The sequence below is a fragment of the Mchenga conophoros genome, linkage group LG13 (genome assembly GCF_057382185.1).
Source record: "Mchenga conophoros isolate Kocher_MC1m ecotype Shallow Benthic linkage group LG13, M_conophoros_male_GT1.1, whole genome shotgun sequence".
NCBI lineage: Eukaryota > Metazoa > Chordata > Actinopteri > Cichliformes > Cichlidae > Mchenga > Mchenga conophoros.
In genome coordinates, this window is record NC_140538.1 from 22,215,067 (window position 1) to 22,230,474 (window position 15,408).

The 15,408-nt window shown below is 44.1% G+C and overlaps 2 protein-coding genes across 2 annotated transcripts; both read right to left on the minus strand.

The window, feature by feature from the left end:
• Nucleotides 1–2,155: 2,155 nt before the first annotated feature.
• LOC146561273 (uncharacterized) lies at nt 2,156–5,955 on the minus strand. Its single transcript, XM_085297234.1, has one exon. The coding sequence runs from the start codon at nt 4,361–4,363 to the stop codon at nt 2,156–2,158; it is 2,208 nt and encodes a 735-aa protein (XP_085153360.1). The 5' UTR covers nt 4,364–5,955.
• A 2,394-nt stretch (nt 5,956–8,349) lies between these two features.
• Nucleotides 8,350–15,204, minus strand: LOC146561274 (filamin-A-like). The gene is made up of 9 exons (XM_085243188.1): nt 15,148–15,204; nt 13,381–13,522; nt 13,251–13,283; nt 13,051–13,164; nt 12,731–12,846; nt 9,027–9,168; nt 8,897–8,929; nt 8,697–8,810; nt 8,350–8,492 (listed from the first exon to the last, which is right to left on the minus strand). Exons 1-9 carry the CDS (start codon nt 15,202–15,204, stop codon nt 8,350–8,352), a joined length of 894 nt encoding a protein of 297 aa, XP_085099314.1.
• Between the last annotated feature and the right edge of the window lie 204 nt (nt 15,205–15,408).

Here is a 15,408-nt window from a genome sequence, read left to right on the forward strand (position 1 = left end):
AAACGTGTTGTGTGCACGGTGGGTGGCGTTTTTCAGTGTTGTCAAGCATTACGCTTACATATGTCAACACTTTTCTCTCTCCCCCTTTTTTCTGGAACAGGATACCATTGATATGGGTTCCAGTTCCAGAAACATCAAGATGAAAAGGCAAAGCATAATCTGGCACAGCAAGGTCAGAGGCGACAGAAAGCTGTTGTTTTAACTTTATAAACGCCTGTTCTGTTTCTGTAGTCCATGAGAGGGGAGCAGAGAGGTTTCTCATGCCTTGTTCATTTACCAAAACGCGCAAAGGGGAAGTAAGGCCAACATAGTCTGGGACATAGGTCCTGCTGTAACCAGTCAGGCCCAAAAATGACAACATGTCTTTTACAGTTAGAGGTTTTGGATGGTGCAAAATGGAGTTCCTGTGTTCTGGGGACAAGGAAATACCGGACTGTGAGACCATGCGGCCTAGAAAAGAAACCTGTTTTCTTGCAATCTGTAGTTTGTTTTTGCTCACTTTAAAACCTGTGTTGGCCAGGTGGTGAAGTACCACTCTGGTGGCCTCCAAACAGATGTCAGCCGTGGGGGCAGACAGCAAAAGGTCATCCACATATTGTATTAACATACAGTCAGATGGTAGTGGGCTGGTTTGTAAAAGTTCTTTCAAACACTGATTAAACAGTCCTGGGGAGAGGGCAAATCCCTGTGGTAAGCGAGTGTAACGCCATTGTCGGCCTCTAAATGTAAATGAGAAAATGTCACGCAGTGACTCACGAAGTGGGAGGCAGAAAAAGGCATTAGCCAAGTCAATGCAGGTGAACCAGGCATGAGATGGTGGGAGGTTGGTCAAGGCAACATAAGGATTAGGCACAGGCAAAGTAGGAGTGCCAAGTAAGGCATTAATCCTTCTCAAATCATGTGCCATTCTGAACTTCCCCGTGCCTTTTTTCTCAACGGGTAGGATGGGCGTGTTCCACTTAGAGCAGGAGGGCTCCAAGACACCGGCAGTGACCAAACCAGAAATTGTTTCTGCAATCCCAGCCTCAGCCTCCGGTCTGTGTGGGTACTGAGGCTGCCACAAAGGGGTAGCAGATGACAGTTGAAAAGAGACTGGCTCCACATCAACTAAACCTACATCTGTGGGTCCAAGGGACCACAAACAATCTGGAAGAGAGTCGAGTAAAGGCGCAGCATCACAGTGGTCTGTGTGTTCTCTTCCATGTGACCCGCTGACCACTTCATGTTGCAGTGTTGAGGAATTAAAGCAATCATTTAAAATTTGGTATGTCTTGGTAGATGGAGAAAACAAAACCTGTGGGAGTTTTGTAGGTGTCCAGTCAGTGGCCGCAAGGGAACGTTTAACCATTCCACCCAGCTCCTTAGCCTGGTGTCCAGGATGTAAGGCCAGTGACACATGGGGAGCTGCCTCATCAGACATCATGTACCACTGTAATTGATCTGTTGTAAAAGTAACCGCTGCTGCCACTCCCTCCGGTGCCGCAAAAATGCACGACATGTTCAGAGACCAAGCCCGCCCCTCACACTGCTTTTGGAACATGTGCTGGTACCAGGTGGTGTCATGCCTGTCATAAAACAGTGTAACATGAGGTGGGTCAGGGGGAGGGACATAAGGATGTAGGAGTGAGAGCCACGGCCGCCATTGCTGAAAAGCAGTCCAAACTCCTGGTTCAGCAGGTGTTTCAACTTCCAATAATGCCCAGTAGATGTCAGCAGAGTCCGCCAAACAGGAGGAGGGTTGCAGCAGAAACTGACCACCTCCCTCTGGCCCATCAGAGCAGGGAAGTACAACCCCAGTAGGGAGAGTCACAGTTAGGCCTTGTGAAGAGCAGAGTATTGTGGCTCCTAATTTAATCAACAAGTCTCTTCCCAGTAAATTCACAGGCGCCTGTTTTGAACAAACATAGCTGTGTAACAAGGTCTGATCTCCAACCGTTGTGGGGAGGGGCACGGTGTAAGGCAGAGTTTTAGGTTCCCCAGATATGCCCACCACTGTAATCACTCTGTCAGTAAGTCTTTCACGAGCAACATCCTTAATGGTGGAGTACGTAGCTCCAGTGTCCACTAAAAAGCTGCTTCTTCTTCTATCTACAGTTATGGACAGCATAGGGTCCGCCGTTGTCCCTTCACCGTCCTGGGCAGTCTGTGGGGTGTCCTATAGCTGGGGACCACCCTCGTAGTACTCCCACCCCATCACAGGCATCTGTGGGGCCGGGGGCACTTCAACTAAAGCACCACGAGGTCCACCTCTGTGGCCAGGATGCTGATAGGGCCCACCACGGGCTCCCCTGCCTCTTCCAGCATCCGGGTTCAAAGGGCACGCTTTAGCCCAGTGTCCAGGTTGTCCACACCGGAAACAAACATACATCTGGCCTCCCCTACCACCTCCCATCTGACCCCTTCCCCTGAAACCACCTCTGTTTCCTCCAAATGGGGAACCTCTCTGCCCATAAGGGGCCGGGGAGTGATAAGCACCATACTGGGGGGGCTGTGGATCAGTTGGCCATGGGTTCGGATACAAATCAGGGGCAACTGGACCAGGAGGGGGAGCCGCAGCGGCCACAAGCTGCTTTTTAGGCTTGTCACCTTTTCCACCCAGGTCGTTTTTAGCTTTCTGCAGCTGAACCTTCAACAGTTGCAACTGTAAATCTTCGACGCTCTCCGCTTTATCATCAGACTTAATCTGCACTTTGTTAAGATTAAAAATCAAATGTTTCTTCCAGATTGCAAAGTCACAGTCCTGCAAATCAGGATTATCCTCCATTTTCTGGCTTACTGACTCCGGAATGCCCCTCAGCACCGCCCTTCTAAACCACATGCTCTGTGAACAAGTCCTACTGGGGTGATGACCTGTATGGTTCACCCAGTCTTCAACAGCCTGATTTAGATAATGGGTGGGATTTTGCTTTCCCTCCCATTTAAATTTCTGTAAGGTGCCTTGATTTTTGGGTGGGAATTGTTTGCGCAGGGCCGGTCCAATAAACCTCAAGGCCTGCATTAGTGGCACCTCGTTCTCATGCATGGTAGTACCCGCATTTTGTTCCAGGTCCGCTGCCTGAGATCGGGATGTGCACCTAGTTATAATAGCTCTAAAATCTCCCAGTGCGAGGTCCTGTCCAGCTGTGTATTTATCCAAACCAGCCAACCAGGCATTCCCTCCCTCCGTTATGTCAGGGAGTTTGTCCACTAGGGCCTGGACATCTCCGAATGAATAAGGTTGATACACTGGTCTACGTTGCGCTTTAGTCTGGACCAGGGGAAATATGCCTGGAGGCTGAGGCACAGGGCCCTTAGATCTAGTCTGATATCCTAAACTGGGAGGGGTAGAGGGGGGTGTATTGTTAAGGTCACTGAGTTCATCATCAGTATCCTCAGTTTCTTCCCCGCCTGGTGGGGTAGCAGTGTCAGCAAAAACGTGGGCTAAACTCATCTGTGTTTCCGGATCCTGACGGCCCACCAAAGACATGGTAACTGTGACATTTGGTGAAGTGCCAGGCTCAGTTTTTGCAGTAGCGGTCAGATCTCCTTTAACAGCGACAGGAGTGCTGGCAAAGGGGTTGGACCGGGAAAGAGGGGCTGACGCAACACGATTATTCACCTGGACCACTGACCTATGTTCATTTAAGCAGCTGCGTAATGCTGCTTCTTGATCAGTTAATTGTTGTTCAGTGGGTTCCTGTCTGTTCATTCGAACCGCAAATGGTGCGCTCGCAAAGGGGTCAGTTAGGCCCTCAGATCCGGTTCCAAAACAATGGGACATAGAAGAGGGGGCTCTACTACTAGCTGAGGATGTCGCCGACAGAGAGGAGCTTCCTGGGCAAAAATGCTTGGTATCTATGGGAGTTGGAGCTACGGGCGGTTCTTCTCCAATAGTCATTATTCCACCAGAGATATTAAGTACCGGATATATGCCTGCTGAGGGAGGAGTTGAGGCAGAATAGGGAGGTGGCTGAGACCTATTTTTCTTCATGTGTGGTTTTGCAGTTTCCCATAAACACACCCAGTGATTAAATTTAGCTTTGCGGCCTGCGTGCTTATCTGCTTCCTTTCTGTGTCTCACCCCGCTCATCACACCTGCACCTGCTGCTGCTGAGTTGGCTTCTTCCTCTTTCTCTTTTGCCTGCATAGCCTTATTCTGCCAAATTATTCCCCAGTTACCACTACTCCCCTCGTCCTTTCCCTTTTCTTTCATTAACCTTTCAGCTGTTTTCCTCAATGACTCTTTCTGCTTTTTTGCTTCTTTAGGCTGGTGTGTGGAGTTGATGACTGTCTCAACACATGTTAATTGTTCTCCCAATGTGCTAAGAATAACACCGGGACCCCAACCATCATCATTAGTTTCTCGATCTAATTCTCCATCCATTTTACTGTCAATGGAGGAGTGTTCTTTTATTGATTTTAAAGGAGAATTTGGGCCAGCTGGGTTTCTGCCTCTGTTAGGCACTAACAGCTGGGGCGCTGCTTTAAAGGTGAGTCAGCACTGAAATATCCCTTCAGGTGTTACCAGGCTTCTACCAAACCGGAGTCTGGCGGGTAACCTTGCCTAGAGCTTCCTGATAGGGGTGCTAGTTGGTTGTCACCTTGTTCACACGTCACATTCACACTTCATACATTACCTGCAGTCACTCATTACCCTCCTTATGTATGTAATAAATGTGTAAAAAAAAAAAAATTCTATGTGTGGTGTATTATTTTAACCAAAAGAGGAACCTAGTTCCTTTAATTGTGTAATCTGTGAACAACGGAGAACCAAACTGTCCTGCCCAGTGTTCCACAGCAAGCATTCAGCGTGTATTTATGTGTGTCCAATATCAAACAGAACATCAAAACATTTAAAACACTAAAATCATCGGGGTTTTAAGAAGAGATCCGTTTTCTCCTATTGATCAAAGGGACCCCTCCTTTGGACTCCAACCAGTACTTCTCCTTTTTAAGTTTTAGAGGATCTTTTATAATAAAGTCCTCTGGGCCTTCCTAACCCTTCTGTAGTTTAGAGAATATTACTAAAAAATATTCTCAAGGCCTTTAACCTTTTAATTTGTTTAGAAAGGCGTTACTAATAAACCCTTTCAAGGTCCCAGACCTGCACTGAGGTATGTATCCGACACCGGAGAGCAACCCGTCGGCTGCAACCGTGGTCAGACCTCAGTTCACTCTTATCTTTATTCACTTATTCACTTATTTCTTATTCACTTATCTCTTATTCACTTATTTCTTATTCACTTGTCTGATTCTCAACAAGCCTTAAGTAAGCCAGACAATTTTGGTTATGAATTACTAGGAGTTTGGACACTAAGTATTTTTATAATGTTCAATATAGCAGAAATAAAAGGTCTGCTTACCTTGTTTTTTGTGTGCACACAGCTTTTGTCCAAACTCCGTTCACTCAGACCACGGCCGAAGTCCTCCCATCCGTTCCAGTTGACCTGGAGCGGATCCTGTTCGTGACGCCAATTGAAGGATATAAAAAAAACAACAACAGCAATAGAATAATATTAAACACAAAGTGAACCCGTCTTCCTTCATTAAATAGGTTCTTTTAGATGTTAAGGAGGAATTGACTTAACCAGGCTGGCGGAGAATGAAGACAACCGGACACCTGCGGCAGATGGGGAATCAGTGAACTTTTATTGAGACAGAGACAACCTCTCAACACAGCTCACATCAGGAGATTCCTAATATTTGCTGTGAGGATGGGTATATATTCTCTAAAACTTACAGGAGGGGGTTGTGAGGAAAGTGCTGCATTAGCAGAAAAACAACTCCATAAAAGGAAATCGGCCTTGGGTGTTCTAGTCTCTTCGCTTGCAGATATCTTGCACCTGCAGGATGAGGCGATCGCTTCTTATCGCTCTCAAGGCCAAAGTCGTGAGCACATTTTTATTACACAGTTGCACAGTAACTTTAAAGCTGAACAATATTTAAAGCTGAATAATGTTTGATCAGATTATATTTTCTTCAGAGATAAACAAGCAAGAGAGACGGGACTTGTGGCAGAAACGCCGATCAGCTGATCATTGATCAGTTTCATGATTGAAGTAGCAGCAGGAGAGGGAGAACGAGAGAAGAAGAGGCAGCTGTGCAGCAAAGACACAGAATAACTCCAGCTTTTTGTCTTTTTTTTATTGTAGCTGAAGTATGGGACAAATCGCTTTTATTTTCAGCTCAATACAAAACGCATAATATTAACTCTGAATACCAGAGGATTCCGTTTTTTATGGCACGGTTGGCTCTACTAACTAACCATATGAATAAAATAAAGTTCACCAGTAACATCATAGCACCCACCCAACTGTACAGAAACTCCATCATGCTAGCTAGTACACAGTACGAGTTATTGTAACTGACTGTAAAAAGTTAGCACAAGGAAAATAAACTCCACCTAAACTTGGTTTGACCCAGATAGACTGCAGGTCATAACTTCTTACCTGAAGCTCATTTCACCTGACAGTCGGACTGGCGGCCGCCTTGCGTCTCTCCACCTCCAGTCCTTTCCCCCATCCACCTGCTGGCCTCCACCACTTGCTAATTTGACTGAATGTGTGAAAGCTCCACCATAGCCACTACCAAACAACTGAGTTCTTTTTACACGTCTGCCAGCATCTGTCCAATCCGCCACCTTTCACTGTTTACACAGTTAGGAAAAAAAGACAACAACAACAACAAAACATTGGGCCATTTAAAAGGCAAAATTAGCATCGGCCCACCGGGCAAATGGCCGGTATACCCGATGCCCCACAGACAGACTGAGGCCCCGCCGCTATTTTTGAGTGCAAAAATGTGTGGTCTCCAGCTAATGGAAAAGGCTGATCGCGTAGTGCTCTTTAAATAGAACAATTTGCCCCATTCTCTTCGCCCGTCATGTGGCCACATGTGGCGGGCTAGCAGGCTAGCAACATACAGGCCCGGGTTCGAGCCCTCGGCTCACTTCCCTCTGTATGTTCACCTGCTAGGGGGAGGTCCAGGCGGGCGATCTTGGAGTGAAAATTCCAAGGGATGACCCCTCGTAGCCTGGGCTTCCCCTGACTTTTTTTCTTTGCTTTGCTTTTTTTCATTTACCTGCCAGCAACAAACACACCTCCTTGTTGTCATGGCTACCAACGACCACTCTTCTTGTGCCAACAAGTCATTGCCTGACAAAACATTATTTCCTATGTTTCCCTGGCTTTTTTGCCTTTTTTATTTCTTGTGTTTTAGACAAAAACAAAAGAAAAAGATCTACAGATTCAGGCTTTTCTTTACCTGTGGTAGTCGGGTAGAATGACGTCACTGACACTGCTTTAATATGAAAACAAACTTTCTCAAACAAAAAACAAAAACAAAAAAGGAGTGGGTCGGTGTGTCATCTTTACCGAGCACCATACATGTTTTGCTTCACATTCAAATTATTATTTTTCCTTTTCAAAAATAATTCAGAGAGAAAAAAAACAGAGAAGTCAAATATATCAAATTTGCACGAATCTTCTAGTGAAGGTGCCTCCTCCTTCTGACCTTAGGGTAACTAATTTCTCAGACAGTGACATGACAGTGCGCTGGGAAGCTGCAGCTGATGATGATGTTTCTTACCTCACTAAGTGGAGGCGACCTGAGACAGGTGGGGAAGAACTATTGGATTGTTGGGGTACATATTATGAAGTAAAAAAAATACAATATCTCAATAAACTGTTGTCCTGTGTCTTAAGGAGTATGAGATATCACTGTCTGCACTCTATGGAGATGGAGCTCAGAGTGAAGCTGTGGCCATACGCTACAGCACCTGTGAGTCACACATTTTCTGATCCTGAACGTTTGTCAAACTCAGGAGGGGAGAGCCTGAAACCATTTACCTAAGTCACATTAGCAGCAGTGTTCAGCCTAAAAAATAGACAAGTTAAAAGTCATGCATCCATATTATTTGTTTATTTATTAAATTATTTTCGAGACACTGTTAGTTGTTAGAAGCCAGTGTTTTAATGACAGGACATATATGACAGTAATGAGACAACCTAAGATATCCAAGATTAGCACAAAAACACAAATAGAATCACAGAAAGCGTGTTTCTCTCCCGTTAGTCTTTAGGCCCAGTTACCTTTTACTTTTCTGTGGTCAGTAGCCCTTCATGTCATATTCTGTCTCTATGTACAATATAGCATTACTAATACAATAACCTATATGTAAATGAACTTCATTGTGTAATTGATGGCAGTTCTCAAAGTACTAGTCACTTAAAGGTTAAATTTCACATCGAAATTCTCATATTATATTCTATTTGAATGTTTAAAAAGAAAAATATCACAGTATTTATGCTTTCACTGAGCATATACCTGCATCAATGATAAACTCTCAAGGCTGAAAAGTCCTGGCTTTGGTCAGCCACGGTCCACGCACACGCACACGTCACCAATCCCTGACTGCTTGATCATAACAGCAATTGGGCTGCTGGGAACATGACGGGCGTTCTTCTTGATGTTAACAAGGTGCTCACCAATCTCCCTGGGAACAAACGAGATTCCTAAGACAGACCGACAAAACAGATGTTAACAACGCTTATTCTTGTGTGTGCATGCAGCCCGTTTCAGTTGCTCCTGCTTCTTTCTCCACGCTTTAACTTTTATTACTTTCCCCCTCTGTCTTTTACTTAAGGGTTAATAAAGTATTTGGATTCTGATGAGTCTCATTGTTTAGCAAACTTCTCACTTATCAGACGGACACTCACCAATGTGAGCGTTACGCAGCATCTTCAGCAGGCAGGGCTCCTCTGGGCCTGAGGGTGTTGTAAGAGGGGCTGTCAGCTGGCTGAGGTCAAGCTCGCCTATGTCCAGTGGAATATCTGCAGCAGAGCCCGCCTTCAGTGAAGTATGTTGGCTGGAAGGCTTTCAGGCCCGTCTTTGCCACTCCAGGGTCAGAGACCTTCACCTTGTTTGGATGACAGCCTGCTCTGATATTCATCTGTGGGCACAAACACCAAAACTCAAGAGACTTTTCAGTGAGAAGAAAAGGCAAACCTTGCATGCCAGAGTGAAAGTGAGAGTGTGTGAGTGCATACTCCCCCTGAATGGACTCTCAGGGATGTTAGCGTCTCCCCAGGAGACCATCACAGTGTGCTTCACAGGCTTACGTGGGGTGCAGGTGTATGTGCTGTTGCTATTATCCTTAACCTGGACATCCACAGAATTGACTTCACCATCCTGTGCAGAAGACAAGGGATTATAGTTCAATCAGATTTAACACACTGTATTTTTCGGACCATAAGGCGCACTGTCGATGAACAGGTCTGGTTTCATACATGAGGCGCACTGGACTATAAAACGCATTAAGCGAAACAAAACAGCCAGATAAGTCAAACTTTACTCAACTCTTTCTTCTTGCTTCTTCCACTTCCGTACCATTGATTCATTCATGTTGAAATCTCTCGCAGCTGCTCTATTCTCATGTTCTACTGCGTGACTGACAGCCTTGAGTTTGAAATCCGCTTCGTCAGCATGTCTCTTAACAGGTGGCATTTTGGGGTCATGATCCACACACAATACAGTAATATTATGTTGCAGCACAGTACGTATCACTCCGCCAGGCTCCTGACTACGTAGCCGTAATGCTCCGACAATCCATCAAGCGGTGCGACTTCGTAGCTTACCAAAGTCGTACTAAAACATTTTTTGACAGATTTTTAAGCGCCGTGTATTACATAAAATCGGTTCAAGGTCAGTAAGCACAACCACAATTCATACATAAGGCGCACTGTCGATTTTTGAGAGATAATTAAAGGATTTTAAGTGCGACTCATAGTCCGAAAAATACGGTACATACAATATATTTAACATATTTGTGATCATATACAAAGCCAGATATACCTGGGCTATAATTTTCAGAGGAGCTTTTCCTCCTTGCTTGGCATCAACTGTGAGTTCACTGGGTTTTCCAACAGCCAGACCACTGCTCTGTAGGCCTGGACCGTACGCCTTAACCTAGAGAAAACTATTTTAAACAAACAATTAAAAAAGGAACAAGTCAAAGATCTACTATAGCCAAAAGATCATTTACAGACTATAGCGCTGTGAAAAAATATTTGCCTCCTTTCTCATTTCGTATCTTATTCCATATTTGTCACACTTACACGTTTCAGATCAATAAATGTTAATATTAGACAAGAATGTCTAATATTAAACGGCAGTTTTCAAGGGGAAAAAGCTATCCAAACATACTTGGTCCTATATGAAAAAGTAATTGCACCGAATTAAATAAATTCTAACAACAGCTTATCAAGTTTAAAGGCGCTTCTGCTGTTTAACACGACCTCTGCTAGTTTCCTCTTTCTGGCGCAAAGCGGGAGATAAACAAGCAAGAGAGACGGGACTTGTGGCAGAAACGCCGATCAGCTGATCATTGATCAGTTTCATGATTGAAGTAGCAGCAGGAGAGGGAGAACGAGAGAAGAAGAGGCAGCTGTGCAGCAAAGACACAGAATAACTCCAGCTTTTTGTCTTTTTTTTATTGTAGCTGAAGTATGGGACAAATCGCTTTTATTTTCAGCTCAATACAAAACGCATAATATTAACTCTGAATACCAGAGGATTCCGTTTTTTATGGCACGGTTGGCAACTCTACTAACTAACCATATGAATAAAATAAAGTTCACCAGTAACATCATAGCACCCACCCAACTGTACAGAAACTCCATCATGCTAGCTAGTACACAGTACGAGTTATTGTAACTGACTGTAAAAAGTTAGCACAAGGAAAATAAACTCCACCTAAACTTGGTTTGACCCAGATAGACTGCAGGTCATAACTTCTTACCTGAAGCTCATTTCACCTGACAGTCGGACTGGCGGCCGCCTTGCGTCTCTCCACCTCCAGTCCTTTCCCCCATCCACCTGCTGGCCTCCACCACTTGCTAATTTGACTGAATGTGTGAAAGCTCCACCATAGCCACTACCAAACAACTGAGTTCTTTTTACACGTCTGCCAGCATCTGTCCAATCCGCCACCTTTCACTGTTTACACAGTTAGGAAAAAAAGACAACAACAACAACAAAACATTGGGCCATTTAAAAGGCAAAATTAGCATCGGCCCACCGGGCAAATGGCCGGTATACCCGATGCCCCACAGACAGACTGAGGCCCCGCCGCTATTTTTGAGTGCAAAAATGTGTGGTCTCCAGCTAATGGAAAAGGCTGATCGCACGATGTGCGCGTAGTGCTCTTTAAATAGAACAATTTGCCCCATTCTCTTCGCCCGTCATGTGGCCACATGTGGCGGGCTAGCAGGCTAGCAACATACAGGCCCGGGTTCGAGCCCTCGGCTCACTTCCCTCTGTATGTTCACCTGCTAGGGGGAGGTCCAGGCGGGCGATCTTGGAGTGAAAATTCCAAGGGATGACCCCTCGTAGCCTGGGCTTCCCCTGACTTTTTTTCTTTGCTTTGCTTTTTTTCATTTACCTGCCAGCAACAAACACACCTCCTTGTTGTCATGGCTACCAACGACCACTCTTCTTGTGCCAACAAGTCATTGCCTGACAAAACATTATTTCCTATGTTTCCCTGGCTTTTTTGCCTTTTTTATTTCTTGTGTTTTAGACAAAAACAAAAGAAAAAGATCTACAGATTCAGGCTTTTCTTTACCTGTGGTAGTCGGGTAGAATGACGTCACTGACACTGCTTTAATATGAAAACAAACTTTCTCAAACAAAAAACAAAAACAAAAAAGGAGTGGGTCGGTGTGTCATCTTTACCGAGCACCATACATGTTTTGCTTCACATTCAAATTATTATTTTTCCTTTTCAAAAATAATTCAGAGAGAAAAAAAACAGAGAAGTCAAATATATCAAATTTGCACGAATCTTCTAGTGAAGGTGCCTCCTCCTTCTGACCTTAGGGTAACTAATTTCTCAGACAGTGACATGACAGTGCGCTGGGAAGCTGCAGCTGATGATGATGTTTCTTACCTCACTAAGTGGAGGCGACCTGAGACAGGTGGGGAAGAACTATTGGATTGTTGGGGTACATATTATGAAGTAAAAAAAATACAATATCTCAATAAACTGTTGTCCTGTGTCTTAAGGAGTATGAGATATCACTGTCTGCACTCTATGGAGATGGAGCTCAGAGTGAAGCTGTGGCCATACGCTACAGCACCTGTGAGTCACACATTTTCTGATCCTGAACGTTTGTCAAACTCAGGAGGGGAGAGCCTGAAACCATTTACCTAAGTCACATTAGCAGCAGTGTTCAGCCTAAAAAATAGACAAGTTAAAAGTCATGCATCCATATTATTTGTTTATTTATTAAATTATTTTCGAGACACTGTTAGTTGTTAGAAGCCAGTGTTTTAATGACAGGACATATATGACAGTAATGAGACAACCTAAGATATCCAAGATTAGCACAAAAACACAAATAGAATCACAGAAAGCGTGTTTCTCTCCCGTTAGTCTTTAGGCCCAGTTACCTTTTACTTTTCTGTGGTCAGTAGCCCTTCATGTCATATTCTGTCTCTATGTACAATATAGCATTACTAATACAAGAACCTATATGTAAATGAACTTCATTGTGTAATTGATGGCAGTTCTCAAAGTACTAGTCACTTAAAGGTTAAATTTCACATCAAAATTCTCATATTATATTCTATTTGAATGTTTAAAAAGAAAAATATCACAGTATTTATGCTTTCACTGAGCATATACCTGCATCAATGATAAACTCTCAAGGCTGAAAAGTCCTGGCTTTGGTCAGCCACGGTCCACGCACACGTCACCAATCCCTGACTGCTTGATCATAACAGCAATTGGGCTGCTGGGAACATGACGGGCGTTCTTCTTGATGTTAACAAGGTGCTCACCAATCTCCCTGGGAACAAACGAGATTCCTAAGACAGACCGACAAAACAGATGTTAACAACGCTTATTCTTGTGTGTGCATGCAGCCCGTTTCAGTTGCTCCTGCTTCTTTCTCCACGCTTTAACTTTTATTACTTTCCCCCTCTGTCTTTTACTTAAGGGTTAATAAAGTATTTGGATTCTGATGAGTCTCATTGTTTAGCAAACTTCTCACTTATCAGACGGACACTCACCAATGTGAGCGTTACGCAGCATCTTCAGCAGGCAGGGCTCCTCTGGGCCTGAGGGTGTTGTAAGAGGGGCTGTCAGCTGGCTGAGGTCAAGCTCGCCTATGTCCAGTGGAATATCTGCAGCAGAGCCCGCCTTCAGTGAAGTATGTTGGCTGGAAGGCTTTCAGGCCCGTCTTTGCCACTCCAGGGTCAGAGACCTTCACCTTGTTTGGATGACAGCCTGCTCTGATATTCATCTGTGGGCACAAACACCAAAACTCAAGAGACTTTTCAGTGAGAAGAAAAGGCAAACCTTGCATGCCAGAGTGAAAGTGAGAGTGTGTGAGTGCATACTCCCCCTGAATGGACTCTCAGGGATGTTAGCGTCTCCCCAGGAGACCATCACAGTGTGCTTCACAGGCTTACGTGGGGTGCAGGTGTATGTGCTGTTGCTATTATCCTTAACCTGGACATCCACAGAATTGACTTCACCATCCTGTGCAGAAGACAAGGGATTATAGTTCAATCAGATTTAACACACTGTATTTTTCGGACCATAAGGCGCACTGTCGATGAACAGGTCTGGTTTCATACATGAGGCGCACTGGACTATAAAACGCATTAAGCGAAACAAAACAGCCAGATAAGTCAAACTTTACTCAACTCTTTCTTCTTGCTTCCTCCACTTCCGTACCATTGATTCATTCATGTTGAAATCTCTCGCAGCTGCTCTATTCTCATGTTCTACTGCGTGACTGACAGCCTTGAGTTTGAAATCCGCTTCGTCAGCATGTCTCTTAACAGGTGGCATTTTGGGGTCATGATCCACACACAATACAGTAATATTATGTTGCAGCACAGTACGTATCACTCCGCCAGGCTCCTGACTACGTAGCCGTAATGCTCCGACAATCCATCAAGCGGTGCGACTTCGTAGCTTACCAAAGTCCTACTAAAACATTTTTTGACAGATTTTTAAGCGCCGTGTATTACATAAAATCGGTTCAAGGTCAGTAAGCACAACCACAATTCATACATAAGGCGCACTGTCGATTTTTGAGAGATAATTAAAGGATTTTAAGTGCGACTCATAGTCCGAAAAATACGGTACATACAATATATTTAACATATTTGTGATCATATACAAAGCCAGATATACCTGGGCTATAATTTTCAGAGGAGCTTTTCCTCCTTGCTTGGCATCAACTGTGAGTTCACTGGGTTTTCCAACAGCCAGACCACTGCTCTGTAGGCCTGGACCGTATGCCTTAACCTAGAGAAAACTATTTTAAACAAACAATTAAAAAAGGAACAAGTCAAAGATCTACTATAGCCAAAAGATCATTTACAGACTATAGCGCTGTGAAAAAATATTTGCCTCCTTTCTCATTTCGTATCTTATTCCATATTTGTCACACTTACACGTTTCAGATCAATAAATGTTAATATTAGACAAGAATGTCTAATATTAAACGGCAGTTTTCAAGGGGAAAAAGCTATCCAAACATACTTGGTCCTATATGAAAAAGTAATTGCACCGAATTAAATAAATTCTAACAACAGCTTATCAAGTTTAAAGGCGCTTCTGCTGTTTAACACGACCTCTGCTAGTTTCCTCTTTCTGGCGCAAAGCGGGAGATAAACAAGCAAGAGAGACGGGACTTGTGGCAGAAACGCCGATCAGCTGATCATTGATCAGTTTCATGATTGAAGTAGCAGCAGGAGAGGGAGAACGAGAGAAGAAGAGGCAGCTGTGCAGCAAAGACACAGAATAACTCCAGCTTTTTGTCTTTTTTTTATTGTAGCTGAAGTATGGGACAAATCGCTTTTATTTTCAGCTCAATACAAAACGCATAATATTAACTCTGAATACCAGAGGATTCCGTTTTTTATGGCACGGTTGGCAACTCTACTAACTAACCATATGAATAAAATAAAGTTCACCAGTAACATCATAGCACCCACCCAACTGTACAGAAACTCCATCATGCTAGCTAGTACACAGTACGAGTTACTGTAACTGACTGTAAAAAGTTAGCACAAGGAAAATAAACTCCACCTAAACTTGGTTTGACCCAGATAGACTGCAGGTCATAACTTCTTACCTGAAGCTCATTTCACCTGACAGTCGGACTGGCGGCCGCCTTGTGTCTCTCCACCTCCAGTCCTTTCCCCCATCCACCTGCTGGCCTCCACCACTTGCTAATTTGACTGAATGTGTGAAAGCTCCACCATAGCCACTACCAAACAACTGAGTTCTTTTTACACGTCTGCCAGCATCTGTCCAATCCGCCACCTTTCACTGTTTACACAGTTAGGAAAAAAAGACAACAACAAATACAACAACAAAACATTGGGCCATTTAAAAGGCAAAATTAGCAT